This window comes from Micromys minutus (genome assembly GCF_963924665.1).
Source record: "Micromys minutus genome assembly, chromosome: 25".
Classification (NCBI taxonomy): domain Eukaryota; kingdom Metazoa; phylum Chordata; class Mammalia; order Rodentia; family Muridae; genus Micromys; species Micromys minutus.
In genome coordinates this window covers 23,271,633-23,286,778 of record NC_137960.1, presented here as the reverse complement: position 1 = coordinate 23,286,778, position 15,146 = coordinate 23,271,633, and the positions used below count along the sequence as shown (strand labels likewise).

Here is a 15,146-nt window from a genome sequence, read left to right as displayed (position 1 = left end):
TATTTTTTTTAGAAAGTTTTTCAATATGAGTTTTCTCTGTGTAGCCCTGGCTGTCCTAGAGCTTACTATGTAGACCAGGCTAGAACTCAGAGATTCACACCTGCCTCTGTTTTCCACATGCTGGGATTAAAGGCGTGCACCTTCAACACCTGGCTCAGATGTAGTTCCACAGCCAAAGATTAGTCGGAGCTTGGGAGTCCTGCCAAGGAAGGGGAGGGAGGATGGGAACAGTCAGGGGAATCAAGGACATCACAGAACAGGACCCAGAATCAACTGCCTGGGACTCAAGTAGCTCAGAGAGATCACAGAGCCTGTGTGGATTTGACGTAGGTCCTCTGTATAAATGTCATCGCTGAGTAACTGAGTGTTTTTATGGACCAGTAGGAGGGGGCGGGGCAGGGGTGCTCTCTGGCTCTGTTGCCTGCTTTTGTGACCCTTTTTCTCCTACTGGATTGACTGGTCCAGCCTTGGTATGCGAATACATGCCTACAGCTTGTTATGCAGTTATTATGGTTGATATACCTGGAAGACCTGCTTCTCTTCTAAGGGAAGGTGAAGGGGGAATGGATCTGGGAGGGAGAGAAGAAAAAGTGGGGGGAGGGAGACTGAGGGAAGAGGAGGGAGGGGAAGCTGAAGTTGGGATGTAAAATATGAAAGAAAAATAAATAAAAAGAATTTTTAAAAAAATAATAAATCTCAAAAAATTTTACACTCACATTCTTTTTCTACTTTACATGTACGGATGTCTTGCCTGCCTGTATCTCTGTGCACTGTGTGCAGCCTCACAGATTTGTTTAAAGGAAAGAAAGATCAAAGAGGAGGCTGAGGACATAGCCTTGGGGAAGAGCTCTTGTCCAGCATGTGAGAAGGCCTGGCTTCAACTCCTAGTACTGTAGAGAAAAGGAGGAAGAAAGGGAAGCTGGGAAAGGGTAGAAGCTGATGAAAAGATGACTCAAAATAGAAATATTTGCTAACCATGTGTTGGGAGCCAGGCAGATTCCAAGCCTTTCTCAGGGAAGCGGATGGAAGAAGACTAAGAATTCTCCTTCTAGGTTCGTGCTGAGGGACAGACCTGGCAAGGCCAGCCACAGGCTGGAGCAGGACCTCGAAGAAATTAAGATGTTGGCTCCTGGCCACCTAGCTTTTCCTCCTAGAAGTGACTGGGGCTGTCAGTGTATTCAGTGTGTAGCACAGACTTGAGATGCCCTGTGTCCCTTTGTGTAGCATTAATTAGCTTCTTGCTGACTCTATCCCAGTGTGCAGTAGCTTTAATCTGACACTTCTCATTTCCCCTACAAACCATATATAAGATGCTGTGCTTGTGAGGAAACTTATGTGGGATAAGGCACAGCTTACGCAAGGCCTCCTGTCATGCACACCTTTAATCCCAGCACTCAGGAGGCAGAAGCAAGTATAGCTCTGAGTTCAAGGCCAGCTTGGTCTACGGAGTGAGTTCTGGGGCAGCCAAGGCTACTCAAAGAAATCCTATCTCGAAAAACAGAAAAACAAAACAAAGACCTCCAGGTCCCAGACTCTGCTATTTCTTTCTTTTCTGATCCCCTGGTCCTTTCCCCCCAGGAACCTATCAGTGAAAAGTAAGCTGCTGTTCCTGGTAAACTATGTGTCTGAGAAGGGTCTATAATTCAAACATATGTGAGGAACTACACATCACAGCTTAATAATAATAATAATAATAATAATAATAATAATAATAATAATAATAATATAACTCAGTGCAAAACCAGGCAAAGAATTTGAAAGACGGTCTTGGAAAGAATATGAACAAATGGTCCATGCATGTGCAAAAGCATACATTTCTTAAATAAATGAAAAAAATAAAATAAAACAAAATTCAAAAGGAAAAGACATGGCTACTCCTAGGTATGGTGGGAAATGTTTATTGTAGATAAAGGGGAGAGCAGAGCCAGAGGTGGACACATCTGGAATTGACATGACCAGACTGAGCTAGGCCACGTGGTGAGAAGGGAAGGGAAGGGGGGACCACAAAGAGAGAGAGGTGAACCCAGGGTGGGGGGCAGCAGCCTGGAGACCCAAAAGATTAGCCAGATAACCAAAACAGTTGGCTTAGATAGGGAAGGGCAGCTGGGGGGGAGGACAGTTGAGGGTAGTGGGCAGTGTGGCAGTATGCCAGCCTGTAATGGGTAGGGACCAAGGGATGCTGGGAGAAACTGACCACCAGATCCTTTTATGATGTGTTAAATAGGATTTGTGGGGTGGGGCAGGGCAGAGGCTGAGACCTAACATTAACCACAGGGAACTCTAAATAGAAAGTGCTGTAAGCAACCTCTTCATACCTGCGAGGGAAGCACAGTCAGACGATGGCAAGGGTGGAGGATGGTGTGAAAAGCCAGAGGCCTCACACACGGCTGCCGGGGATGTAAAATGCTTCAGCCGCTGGGAAAACAGTTCCTACAAGGATAAAGTGGAGCCGGGTGGTGATGATGCATACCTTTAGTCCCAGTGCTTGGGAGGCTGTGAGTTCAAGGCCAGCCTGGTCTACAGAGCAGGTTCCAGGACAGTCAAGGGATACATAACTCATGTCTCAATCAATCAATAACATGGAAGTTACCACATAACCCTGCAATTCCACTCCTAGCTAGAAACCGAATGGAATGAACACATATGTTCAAATGAAGAAATTTGTACAGGAATGTTCCTAGCAGCAGTGTTGTGCGCTGCTATGATATGACCATCAACTGATAAACAAATGTGGTATGCCCAGTGTTCATATACTATTCAGCCATAGAAAAGCTGAAGCATGCCACATATTTATGAACCTTAAAACTACTGGTCGGGCTGAAGAGATGGCTCAGTAGTTAAGAGCGTTGACTGTTCTTACAGAGGTCCTGAGTTCAAATCCCAGCAACCACATGGTGACTCACAACCATCTGTAATGGGATCTGATGCCCTCTTCTGGTGTGTCTGAAGACAGTGTACTTATAAATAACTCTTTTTGAAAAACTACTGGTTAAACATAAGGCAGACAGAAATGGTCATATTGCATGATTTTATTTATGTAAAAAAAATCAATGTTTTAGTGAGGTTTCTAAGGCTGCAATAAAAAAGACCATTTGGGGAGGAAAGAGTATATTTGGCTTATGTATCCTGAGTCATAGTTCTTTGAGAGAAATAGAGGCAAGAAGTCAAGGGAGGAGACTAGCAACAGGAACTGAAGCAGAGGCCATGGAGGAGTGCTGCTTACTGGCTTGCTCCTCATGGGTTGTTCAACCTGCTTTTGTACTGCAACTCAGGACCACCTGTCCACAGTGTCACCCCCCACCAGTGGCCTGTGCCCTCCCATATTGATCATGAATTGAGAGAAAACACTCAGACTTGCCTATAAGCAGTGCAGTGGAGGCATATTCTCAATTACGGTTCACCTTTCCTAGTCTGTGTCAAGCCATCAAAGAAAACATGGCCAGGAAGGTAAGAAAGTAGGAAAATCCAGAGACGTAAATTAGGTTAGTGTTTGAGGGGAACAGAAATGGCTGCCAGTGAGCACATGGTTTCTTTTGAGAGTAGAAATATTCTAGAGTCGGCTGAGGTGGTGGACAGACAGCCCTCTGAACATAGCAAAACCTGTGGGGTCAAATACTTTCAATTGGTGTGCGTGGAGCAGGTGACTCACATCTCAACACAACTTTCTGAGGAGAAACCGTGCTGGCGCACGCTTCAACTCTGAACATCAACTGATAAGACAATTTTCATCAAATAGACATGTCCGGAGCTGTGAAAAACATTAGCCTCATCACGGCTTTCTACTGGGTACCCTTGGAACCTTGGAGATATATGTCTTGTTATTCGCTAGAAGAATTCATTTTAAAAAGTAATATATATATATATGACTTGCTCTTATTTTATGTGCATTGGTGTTTTGCCTGCATGGATGTCTGCGTGAGGGTGTCAGAAGATCTGGAACTAGAGTCACAGACAAGTGTGATCTGCCCTGTATGTGCTGAGGATTGAACCCAGGTCCTCTGGAAGAGCAGTCAGTGTTCTTAACCCCTGAGCCATCTCTCCAGCCCCTGCTAGAAGGAGTCTTAAGAAGACAAAGGCTTGCTCGTGATTATAGTGGTAGGGAACCTGATGGAGATGGTGAAAGAGATGATGTCGTGTGATTATAATCTGATGGTGATAGAGGTGAAATTATTATGGGATGGCAATATCAACGCCATGATGATGATGGTGAAAATATCGGTGAAATGAAGCTGGAGCAGATGGCGGTAATGCCAGTGATGTGATAATGACCACAGTGATATAATGGTGACAAAGGTGGTGATCGAGAGAAGAATCAGGATTCTGATGACAGGACTGAAGATGAAACACAGGACCTTTCACAAGCTAGGCAAGTGCGTTACCCTGAGCTTCATTCCCCAGTTTCCTCCCTCTGACTTCATATACATCAAATTTGGAACAAGAAACAGAAAGGACTGCTAAGAGTGGATTTCTGGTGTAGCCAGACTGGAGCCTGTTTAGATTCTCGACTCTTTTCCCAGCAGGCTTTTTTGCAGATTTCTACACCTTCCACGCTGGCTGTCCTTCTAACATGGCTGGGGATGAATGTCTCTGAGCATGGGCATCTCAGCCAGAACACCTGGGCAGAGCGCCAGCATGGGACCACGGGGCAGCTGTCATTTCTGGGAGAGCAACACATGAGGCCGAGTTCTGAGAAAGGCGGCATAAGCCCGGGTGAGATGTGACCATGTGGCCCGGGGTCTGCGGCTACTTGTTCCCGTCATGTACGCACTTAAGGGTGTTGAAAACGACCTCCACCCTGTCCCCTCGTACCCACCTCATAGCCAGCATGATTTGTTTTTTTGCCCCCAGAAGGTGTCCATGAGTCACTGTACCCATGGAAACCTCCCCACAATAACCTCCAGCAAAGCAGAGCGGGCAACTGTCTTTCCACAGACTAGCTGGCTCAAACCTGAGGCATGACTGGGATGTAGGTATGGACAGGAAGTGGGCACCAGCCTTGAGTATCTCTTTCCACTTCCCAGGGAGGAGGGGACAGTCACATGTATCGAGAATGAGCAAAGGCCGAGTCTAATCCTAAGCACCGCACCACGGTCTTCATGACTCCTCTCATGGGACGTTGTGAGTTAGCCACACATTTGGATGGGAAGCGAGATGTGAAGAAGCTGAAGCCCCTGATCCAACCATTCAAGTTGAGGCCTTTCTTCAGCAACTCTTCCTGACAGCTCACCCCATTCTAAACACTCAACTCAGAAGCAGAGAGTAGTCAGTTGTCCTACCGGTCCACACCAGAGTCCCATACCCGACTGCTCTGCTTAGCAGATGAGCCCCTGGTCTTCACAGATGACTTCCTGGAGGTTTGATGAGCCGGATGAAGAGGTGACAACAGGGTAGGTGCTGGTGGGGACCTGTGACCACAGTCTGGGGGCAGGGCAGGAAGTAGTAACTCTGTGACTGTGACGTTGGCTAGGGTGGGCCTGCCTGGGGATCGATCGCAGCATTTTAAAAGCCTCCTTTGGCAACGTAGGCATCCCCCCTGTACTGCAGTGACATCTCTGTGGGACTTCAGGTAAGGAGGAGAAAGGGTGAGAAGCAGGGAGGTTGGGATACTCTGGGAAAGAGAGTTGGGAGGTACAACCAGAAAGAACCAGAAAGAACCAGAAGTGCTAGTAGCCAGCTTTCAAGTTCATCTCTAATTCCTTCATCGGGTTTGTGATCACTCTGGGGTTCATGTGTTAATGACAACTGTCCACCGTCTCAAAGGCTATTTCAAGCAGTTCTGGCTAGTTGGAGTTTGTTAGCAGTGGCAATGAGCCAAGGATGGAGCACACTTAGGACTCTACCATCGGGGAATGTGGCGAAACCCCGTCTTGAGAGACTCAAGGAAGGAGGGGGGAAAGGAGAGGAAGGGATGGGACGGGAGGGAAAAGGAGGAAGAAGCCAAGACCTGAAAATAGACTTCCTGACAATACAAAGAGACCAGAAGGGGACTGATGTTTATTGGTCAAAGTCACGAGTGTGCTGGTCTCTGAAGCAGGAGGACCAGAAGCTTGACAGGATTTCTTGCTTGTTTAATCTCCCAACCCCACCTGACTTCTGCCTCCAAGTCACTGCTTTAGGCAGATCATGGAAGGCTGCAGCTAGATGTGAGGGAGACCTCTGCTCACCTCGCTCCCTCCTGGAGAAAGAGCAGAGGAGGAAAAAAGACCTCCGAAGGCCTTGGAAGGAGCCAGTTCTCCATCTGTGGGTCACATCCACTGGAAAACACATATTTCAGGTGGTCTCTGAAACTACAAAACAGAAAAATTACAGTTATGAAGGAATGAAAATAAATTTATGGTTGGGGGGGGGCTCCCAGGACCATCGGAAATGTGTTTTCCTATGGTCCAAATCCACAGGTAAAAAAATGCTGAGACAGAAAGGAGACAGAAGGAGATTCAAAGTCAGGTCCCCTGCGGCTCCTCGGCTCCTCGGAGCAAGGAAGAGCCTTCTAGTGAATTGCTGCTCAGTAGCAGGCAACCAGCAGGTGTCCATCCTGCCATGAGTGTGAAGTGCTTGGCAGGGGATGTCAAGACAGAAAACCTGAGCTGTGGAAGGGTTTGCAAGGGCACACTTAGAGGTCCTCCACTGGTGCCCGTGCGGGAGGCTCTGAGCAGTCACAGGGGATGTACAGGGAGCTCACTGTCTCTTCATATCTGTGAGGGACAGAAGTCACCGTTGGAGGAAGAGACGGAGAGAAAGAATCAGCTAGGAGCCACAGGCTTGAGACCCTAGCTCTTCCACCTGTTCAAGGCTAGCCTAAGCAACAGAATGACTTCAAAGCTATCCTGAGCAGTAATGCCTCATCTATAAACCAACAAATAAACAAATAAGAGCTAGGGTGTGGCTCAGTGGTAGAGCACTTGCCTGCCATGCATAAGGCTCTGGGTCCATCCCCGGAATGGCAGAGGGGAATCGGGTAGGAAAAGGGTTGCAAATGGCACATCTCCAGAGCCTAAATCTATTCCAGATGCTCTGTTCAGGATCACAGCCTTGATTCCTGCTAGGTCTGAGATAGTAAAATCTAAGCATGGGGCTCCTCCTGGCTGTGTGACTTTGGGCTGTATGTTTAATCTCTCTGTGTTTCTCTGTCCAATGGACCATGCAATAACTAAAGAGAAGTTCACTCTCTCTCCTGATGCTCCCCAGTCGTGAATGAGACGTCAGCATCCTTCACCCCTGTTCCCACAGCTGTGCCGCAGCATCATGGCCTCGTACCTGTTCCTCTTGGGCCTTTTCCTGCTGCTGCCACGACCTGTTCCTGCTCCCTGTTACACTGCCACTCGGTCAGAATGCAAGCAGAAACACAAGTTCGTGCCAGGCGCTTGGGTGGCTGGGGAAGGCGTGGATGTGACCACCCTCCGCCGCTCTGGCTCCTTCCCAGTGAACACGCAGAAGTTCCTGAGGCCCGACCGCACCTGCACCCTCTGTAAAAACTCCCTAATGAGAGACGCTATACAGCGCATCCCCGTGGCTATCACCCACTGGCGGCCTCACGGCTCACAGTGCCAGCGTAACGTGGTCACAGCCAAGGTTAGCTCCACGGAGGGCGTGGCCCGGGAGGCAGCCTCTAACATCAATAACGACTGGCGTGTGGGGCTGGATGTGAACCCTAAGCCGGAAGCAAACATGCGCGTTTCCGTGGCTGGATCCCATTCGCAGTTAGCCAATTTTGCAGCCGAGAAGACCTATCAGGACCAGTACAACTTTAATACTGACACGGTGGAGTGTCCCATGTACAGGTAAGAGCTGAGGCAGGGGAGAGAGGACCCCGTAGAAGAATGGGACTCTAAGGAATCTAGGAGCTCCGAAATAGCAGAGTGGAGTTCACCTACTGTTTCACAGGAGGACAGCAAATCCTGATCACTCTAGAAGTTGTTCCCAACCTTCCTAACGCTGTGACCCTCTAATACAGCTCCTAATGTGGTGACTCCAACCATAAAATTATTTTGTTGCTACTTCATAACCATAATGTAAACATGTGATATTCAGGATATCTGATATGAGACCCCTGTGGTTAGGAATCACTGCTCTAGGTGAATCTCTGTTGCTCTGATAAATGTCCTGACCAGAAGCTAAAGAGAGAGGGCTTATTTTAGTCACAGTTCCAGGGCACTGTCTCGTGGCTTGACGCCAGAGCAGCAGGAACTTGGTGCAGTGGTCACATCATACCCACAGTCCAGAGCAGGGAGAAATGATTGCTCAGCGAGCCTTCACTATTGTCATACAGTCCAGGTCCCCAAACAGGAAATGGTGCTACCACGCTTTCAGGCTGGGTCTTCCCACATCAATTCTGGTAATCAAGATAGTCATCTACAAGCCAGATCACAAGCTGATCTGATCTAGAAAACTCCTCCCGAAGACACTCTCTCCAAGTGATTTTAGGTTGTATCAAGCTGACAATGAAAAGTAACCATGACACTGGTCTTTAGATTCCAGATCATTCAGCCCTACGAATCTATCTATCTATCTACCTATATGTCTATCTACCTATCTATCTACCTACCTACCTACCTACCTACCTACCTATCATCTATCTTTTTACTTTCTTTCTCTTTCTTTTTTATCTATCACCTATGTATCTATATATCTGTCTATCTATGTAACTACGTATGTATCTATCCATGTATCTAACTGTATTATATATCATCTATATATTTATATACCTATGTAACTATGAATTATGTATGTATGTGTCTTTTGTCTCTTTTTTACCTATCATCTATACATCTATATATCTATGTAACTATATGTATCTATCTATCCATGCATCTAATAGATTATGTATCATCTATATCTATGAATCTATGCAACTATCTATAGAACTATGTTTGTATGCATGCACGCATGCATGTATATATGTATGTATCTACTCTGTATCTATGTATCTAGCATCTATCTGTCTATGTACATATGTAACTATCTCTGTATCTCTGTATCTATCATCTGTCTATCTATCTTTCTATCTTTCATCTACTCATGATGAGCCTCCTCTATGCATGAGCACCTACATCCGGAGAAGAGGGAGATGGAAGGGAGATTGTTCCTGAGCCCTAGCTTGGTGACATTTAAATACAGGCAGTGAGCACCTAAACCTTCTCTCACAGGCATGAATTCTTCCTTGGTAGGGACAGAGACAGGAGACCTGTGTCCTCCCTCCTCACTGTATGGGTACACAGTGACCCCGTAGCCTGCACTAGTTTCTCAGGCTTTAAAAAAAAGGAGGGGGGTTAGAGGCTTTTCTCTGTAGCCCTGGCTGTCCTGGAACTTGCTCTGTAGACCAGGCTGCCCTCGAACTCCCAGAGATCTGCCTGCCTCTACCTCCCAAGTGCTGGGATTAAAGGCCTGTGCTACCACTGCCTGGCATCTAAAAGATATTTCTTTACTTTTTATTGTATTTCTTTCAAGTGTGTGTCTGTGTATCTGTGTGTTGCAGCAGGTGTGAGGAGCTCAGAGGACAACCAGCGGGTGTCCTTTCTTCTGCTTCTACTAAGTGGCTTCAGGGGATCGAACTTGGGTTGGCAGGCTTAGCGGCAAGCTTTACTCCCTACTTCACATCCACGCACTTTACCTTTTTAGATAGCATATATTAACTCTAATTTTTAGCAATGGTTTCACTACATGTATATATTTTGATCACGACCCTTTTGATCCCAATTCCTGCTAACCCCTTCATTTTTCCCAGCTAGCCCCAGTGTACTTTCATGTCTGTGTGTATATATGGGGGAGACAGGAGACTCCTCTAATGCTCTGCCCTCTCCACAGTTTTCGCCTGGTACAAAAACCACCGCTGCACTCTGATTTCAGAAAGGCCCTCAAGGGCCTTCCCCCCAACTTTAACAGCTCCACAGAGCATGCTTATCGCAGGCTCATCTCCGCCTACGGCACCCACTTTATTTCGGCCGTGGACCTTGGTGGCCGCATCTCGGTCCTCACAGCCCTGCGTACCTGTCAGCTGGCCCTGGACGGGCTCACCGCTGATGAAGTAGCAGACTGCCTGAATGTGGAGGCCCAGGTCAGCATCGGTGCCCAAGCCAGTGTCTCGAACGAATACAAAGCTTGTGAGGAGAAGAAGAAACAGCACAAAATGGCCAACTCTTTCCACCAGACCTACCGCGAGCGTCACGTTGAAGTGCTCGGTGGCCCCCTTGACTCCAAGAATGATCTGCTCTTCGGGAACCAAGCTACACCTGAGCAGTTCTCAACCTGGATAGCCTCACTGCCCAGCAGTCCTGGTCTGGTGGACTACAGCCTAGAACCCCTGCACACGCTCCTGGAAGACCTGGACCCAAAACGGGAGGCACTGAGGCAGGCCATCAGCCAATATGTCATGAGCAGGGCTCGCTGGCGGGACTGTAGCCGGCCCTGCAGGTCAGGCCAGCATAAGAGTAGTCGAGATTCGTGCCAGTGTTTGTGCCAGAGTTCAAAGGTCACCAACCAGGACTGCTGTCCACGCCACAGGGGCTTGGCCCGCTTGGTGGTAAGCAATTTTGCGGCACAGCATCTGTGGGGAGACTACATCACAGCTACTGACGCCTATCTGAAGGTCTTCTTTGGTGGCCAGGAGTTCAGGACCGGTGTGGTGTGGAACAATAACGATCCCAAGTGGACTGACAAGATGGACTTCGGAGATGTGCTCCTGACCACAGGGGGACCCCTCAGGGTGCAGGTCTGGGATGCTGACAACGGTTGGGATGACGACCTTCTTGGTTCTTGTGACAGGTCTCCCCAGTCTGGTTTCCATAAGGTGACTTGTAACCTGAACCACGGCAAGGTAGAATTCCTCTACCACGTCAAGTGTCTGCCCCATCTCAGTGGAGGGACCTGCCTGGAGTATGCCCCCCAGGGGCTTCTAGGAGATCCTCCGGGAAACCGAAGTGGGGCTGTGTGGTAAACAAAAACAAACAAAAAAAGAAAAACAAACAAACAAGCAAACAAAACCCCAAAAACAAACGCCTGAGAGTTGGGCATAGTAGCGCATGCCTTTAATCCCAGGGAGGCAAAGACAGGTGGATCTCAATGAGTTCGAGACCAGCCTGGTCTACATAGGGAGACCCTGTCTCAAAAAAGCAAACAACAAAACTGGAATGTTCGACTGACCCCTCCCGAGGGAGGGGGTTCTGTAACAGTTTACTATGCAGTAGAGAGTGAGGCTGGGGCCTCTTGCTAGAGCAGCTGAGTTTTTACAATAGAGCTCCCCTGACTCTCCCCAGCCACACTGCCTCAGCCCTCCCATGTCCCCAAGCTTGGCAGCTACTGATGCTCAGCATAAGCATAGGCTGGGAGCCCAGCGGAAGGCCGGAGGCGTCTCCACCAGCTCTAAACCCTTTCCTTGGCAATGCAAAATAATCTGTTAGAGATAATTCCTGTGTCCTGATTCCTGTGCACCTTCTGTCCCTCAGTCTGCTCCTGAGTGAAGGCCTGTGTCACCAAGCACAAGGCTTGACAGAGGGCTCTAAATATGATGTAACAGTAAGCATGCTGGTGGCCTGGGGGCAGAGGAGAGGGGACAAATGATGCCCCAGAGATAGACTTCTATGTTCAACAACCCAGTTTTATAAGATGGACAGTCAGATACTGTACGTGAACTGTTTTTTTCTAATTCTGCTGGTAACATGGGACCCCAACCCCTTACCCTCTGAGTCAAGGGACAGGAAGGAGCACAGATGTGACAATAAATGATGACAGGCACTGAGTTTCTGGCTGAGCGACAATGTGGAATGTTGGGGACTGCGGTGAACTGGCAGAGGCATCCTGAGGTGGCTGCAGGATTACTTGGGGAATTTGAGCCCAGGACATGGGTCTTCTCACTTCTTTTATTTACATTTATCTATTTGTGTGTGTGTGTGTGTGTGTGTGTGTGTGTGTTATGTGTGTATACATATGTGTAGGTATGTATGTGTGCATATGTATTTGTATGTATGTATATATGTATATAAATGTGTATATGTATGTATATATGTGTGTGCATATTATGTGTGTGTTTGCATTTGTGTATATGTATTGTGTATGTGTATGTATATTTGTATGTATGTGTACATGTATGTGTATATATGTGTGTATGCATGTGTGCATAGGTATGTGTGTATATGTATGTTATATTTATGTTTGTGCTTGCATTTGGTTATTTGTGTGTATGTGTATATGTGTGTATGTATTATGTAAGTGTGTTTGTGTATATGTATGCATGTGTGTATACATGTGTATATTGTATATATATATATATATTGTATGAGTGCACACACATGCATGTTCATATGTATGCCATAGCATAAACATGGACGTCGGAGGACAACACACAGGGGTCAGTTGTCTCCACCCCACCATGTAGATTCCAATTATCAAACACAGGGATGTAACTCAAGCTGTGAGATTTGACAGCAAGCACCTAAACCCACTAAGCCATCTCCAGCCTCTTCTCACCCCTCTTCCTCTTCTCAAGATTCATTGTTATTTTATGTGTATGAGCGTTTAGCCTGCAAGTTGGGTGTGTGCCTGGTTGTGGAGGAAGTCAGAAGAGGCATTGGTTCCTCTGGGGCTGGCGCTGCAGATGGTTGTGAGCCAGCTTGTGGATGCTGGGAACCAAACCTGGGTCTTCCTGGGGAGCAGCAGCAGGTGCTCATTACCACTGAGTCATCTTTCCAGCCACTTCTCGTGTCTTAAAGTACCCAGGAGCCCCAACATGGCTTCCATTTTACTTTCCAGAAATAAAATGCTAAGCAGACATCATATGATAGAAAGAGAGAGAGAGAGAGAGAGAGAGAGAGAGAGAGAGAGGAGAGTGTGTGTGCATGTGAGCTTGTGTGTATATATGTGTGCATGTGTGTCTGTGTCCATGTCTGTGTATGCACATGCCTTTGTGTGTTTGTGTCTCTGTGTGTGTGTCTATGTGTGTATCTCTGTGTGTGTGTGTGTGTGTGTGTGTGTGTGTGCGCGCGTGCGCAGGTTATAGACAACCCAGGACTGCCCATCTGGAAGACTCAACTTCCTAGAGATTCCATCTGCATGGGTTGATAAGTTCTCCCTTCACAACTTGGGGCAGCCGTGGTCCTGAGGTGGTCTGAGAGCCCCTCAGTTCAGTCTGCTCAGCCAGAACATCAGGATCTGATATCACAGAGCAAGGCCACAGAGTGCAGGCAACATTTGTGGCAGCATCAGAGCCGTGGCAGGACATGGCTGTGAACGGCTGTTTTTAGTCAGAGGGGCTCAGAGGATGGGTTTGCAAGTCCCAAGAAAACAAACTGTGAGGTATGGGTAAGACCCAGAAACCAAAACTCCAATCCCTGATGCTGCGGCCACCGTAAATCCCCAGCGAGCAGGGGGATCAGAAGGGTCTAGAAGCCTGTGGAAACCACTGTTCTTACAGGTTTCCTGTCTCAGCCACACACAAACAAGAACACTGGAGACCTTGCTTGACAGCTCAGCACATGACACTACCAGTGGCCCTGGGGGGAAATAGAGGAGGTTGTGAGCCAAATCCCATTGAGAAAACAGACCTGTAGGTCAGGAGTGGGACAGCACTCACTCAGCAAGCCCTTTACTTGCCTCAGTTTCTCTCAAAGGATATTCTGTGTTCTCATTTCTCTGCACTGCTTGAAGGGGGTTGCCAACCTCCGTAGGATCAAAAAAAGGGATCCTAGGAGAGGTCACTGACCCTAGAAGGTCACCTTGCAGTCCTTCCTGACATCACATACAGACAAACTGAAGTCAGAGAAAATGGAAGGCCGTTGTTTGAAAAGAATTTTTTGAGGTTTTTTTTTTTCTTTTTTAAAAAAAAATCAATTATTTTATGTAAGTACACTGTCACTGTCCTCAGACACACCAGAAGAGAGCATCAGATTCCATTACAGATGGTTGTGAGCCACTATGTGGTTGCTGGGAATTGAACTCAAGACCTCTAGAAGAACGACCAGTGTTCTTAACCACTGGGCCATCTCTCCAGCCCCCTCTTTGTTTTGTTGTCCAACAAATAATTTTACTGTGGTCAAAGATATTAATGGCTGAAATATGACAGCCAGGTCTCTGGTTCCTGGCACGCCACCCTGGGCACAGTGTTGAGAGGCTAAGAACATAGGAGAGACTTGATTTGTATTTTTAAAAAGGATTTGTTATTTTTATGTGTATAAATGTTTTGCCTTCAGATATGTATGGAGGCCAGAAGAGGGTGTCAGATCATGGAGAGCTAGAGTTAAAAACAGTTGTGAGCCACCACTAGGTACTGAACTTAGGTCCTCTGCAAACACAGTAAGTGCTCTTAGCCAACGAGGCTTCTTCTCTTCAGCCCCCTATTTATTGGTATTTGGAGACAGGGTCTCCTGTAGTCCAGCCTGGCCTCAACTTGATATATAGCCAATGATGACCATGAACTCTGACGGCATACCTTCAGGCTTCCAGGCAGGCAGCACCCCATCCAGTTCTGGGCAGGCGTCAGAGGTGACCCGTAGGACTGTACATGCTTCCTCAATTTGCTCTGCCCCCTCTATCTTCCTCTCCCCTGCTGTCTTTCTCTGGAGGCACCTCCCACAGGCACTGCCTGTTCCCAAGGGCCTCCTATTGGATCTGCCTCTGGGGAAACCAGCTACAGCACACACTGGCCGTGTCGTTGCTATACTTAAAAAGCACGAGGCCCTGAGCTCAGATCCCAGAAACCACATAAAGTGCTGACCTTGTTAGAAAGCCCAGAGCTGGGGAGGCAAAGGCAGAGGATCCCTGAGTCTCGCTGGCCAGCCATTTCTGCCTAACAGGTGGACTTCAGGGCAGTAAGATGCCATGTCTGAAGGAAGTGGACCTTGTTTCTTAGGATGACACCAGACATTGTCCTCTGGCCTCTACGTATGCATACACACGCGTATACGTACATAGAGATGGTCTCTACACATGCATAGACACATACACCACACACACATACACACTCACATATACCATGTACACACACTTATTCACATATACAATGCACACATACACACATGCAGACATAAAACATTCACACACATACAAATGCATACATACATGCATAAACACCACAAACGTGCACACACAGAGATATGCATATGCATATACACACATATGCATACATACACACCACATACATGCATACACAAATAAGCACA

At 47.4% G+C, this 15,146-nt stretch overlaps 1 protein-coding gene across 1 annotated transcript; it reads left to right on the top strand.

The window, feature by feature from the left end:
* Positions 1–7,242: 7,242 nt before the first annotated feature.
* PRF1 (perforin 1) lies at positions 7,243–10,930 on the top strand (the record flags this gene model as incomplete). Its single annotated transcript, XM_080938427.1, has 2 exons — positions 7,243–7,778; positions 9,802–10,930. The coding sequence occupies 2 exons, from the start codon at positions 7,243–7,245 to the stop codon at positions 10,928–10,930; spliced, it is 1,665 nt and encodes a 554-aa protein (XP_080794553.1).
* Positions 10,931–15,146: the final 4,216 nt, after the last annotated feature.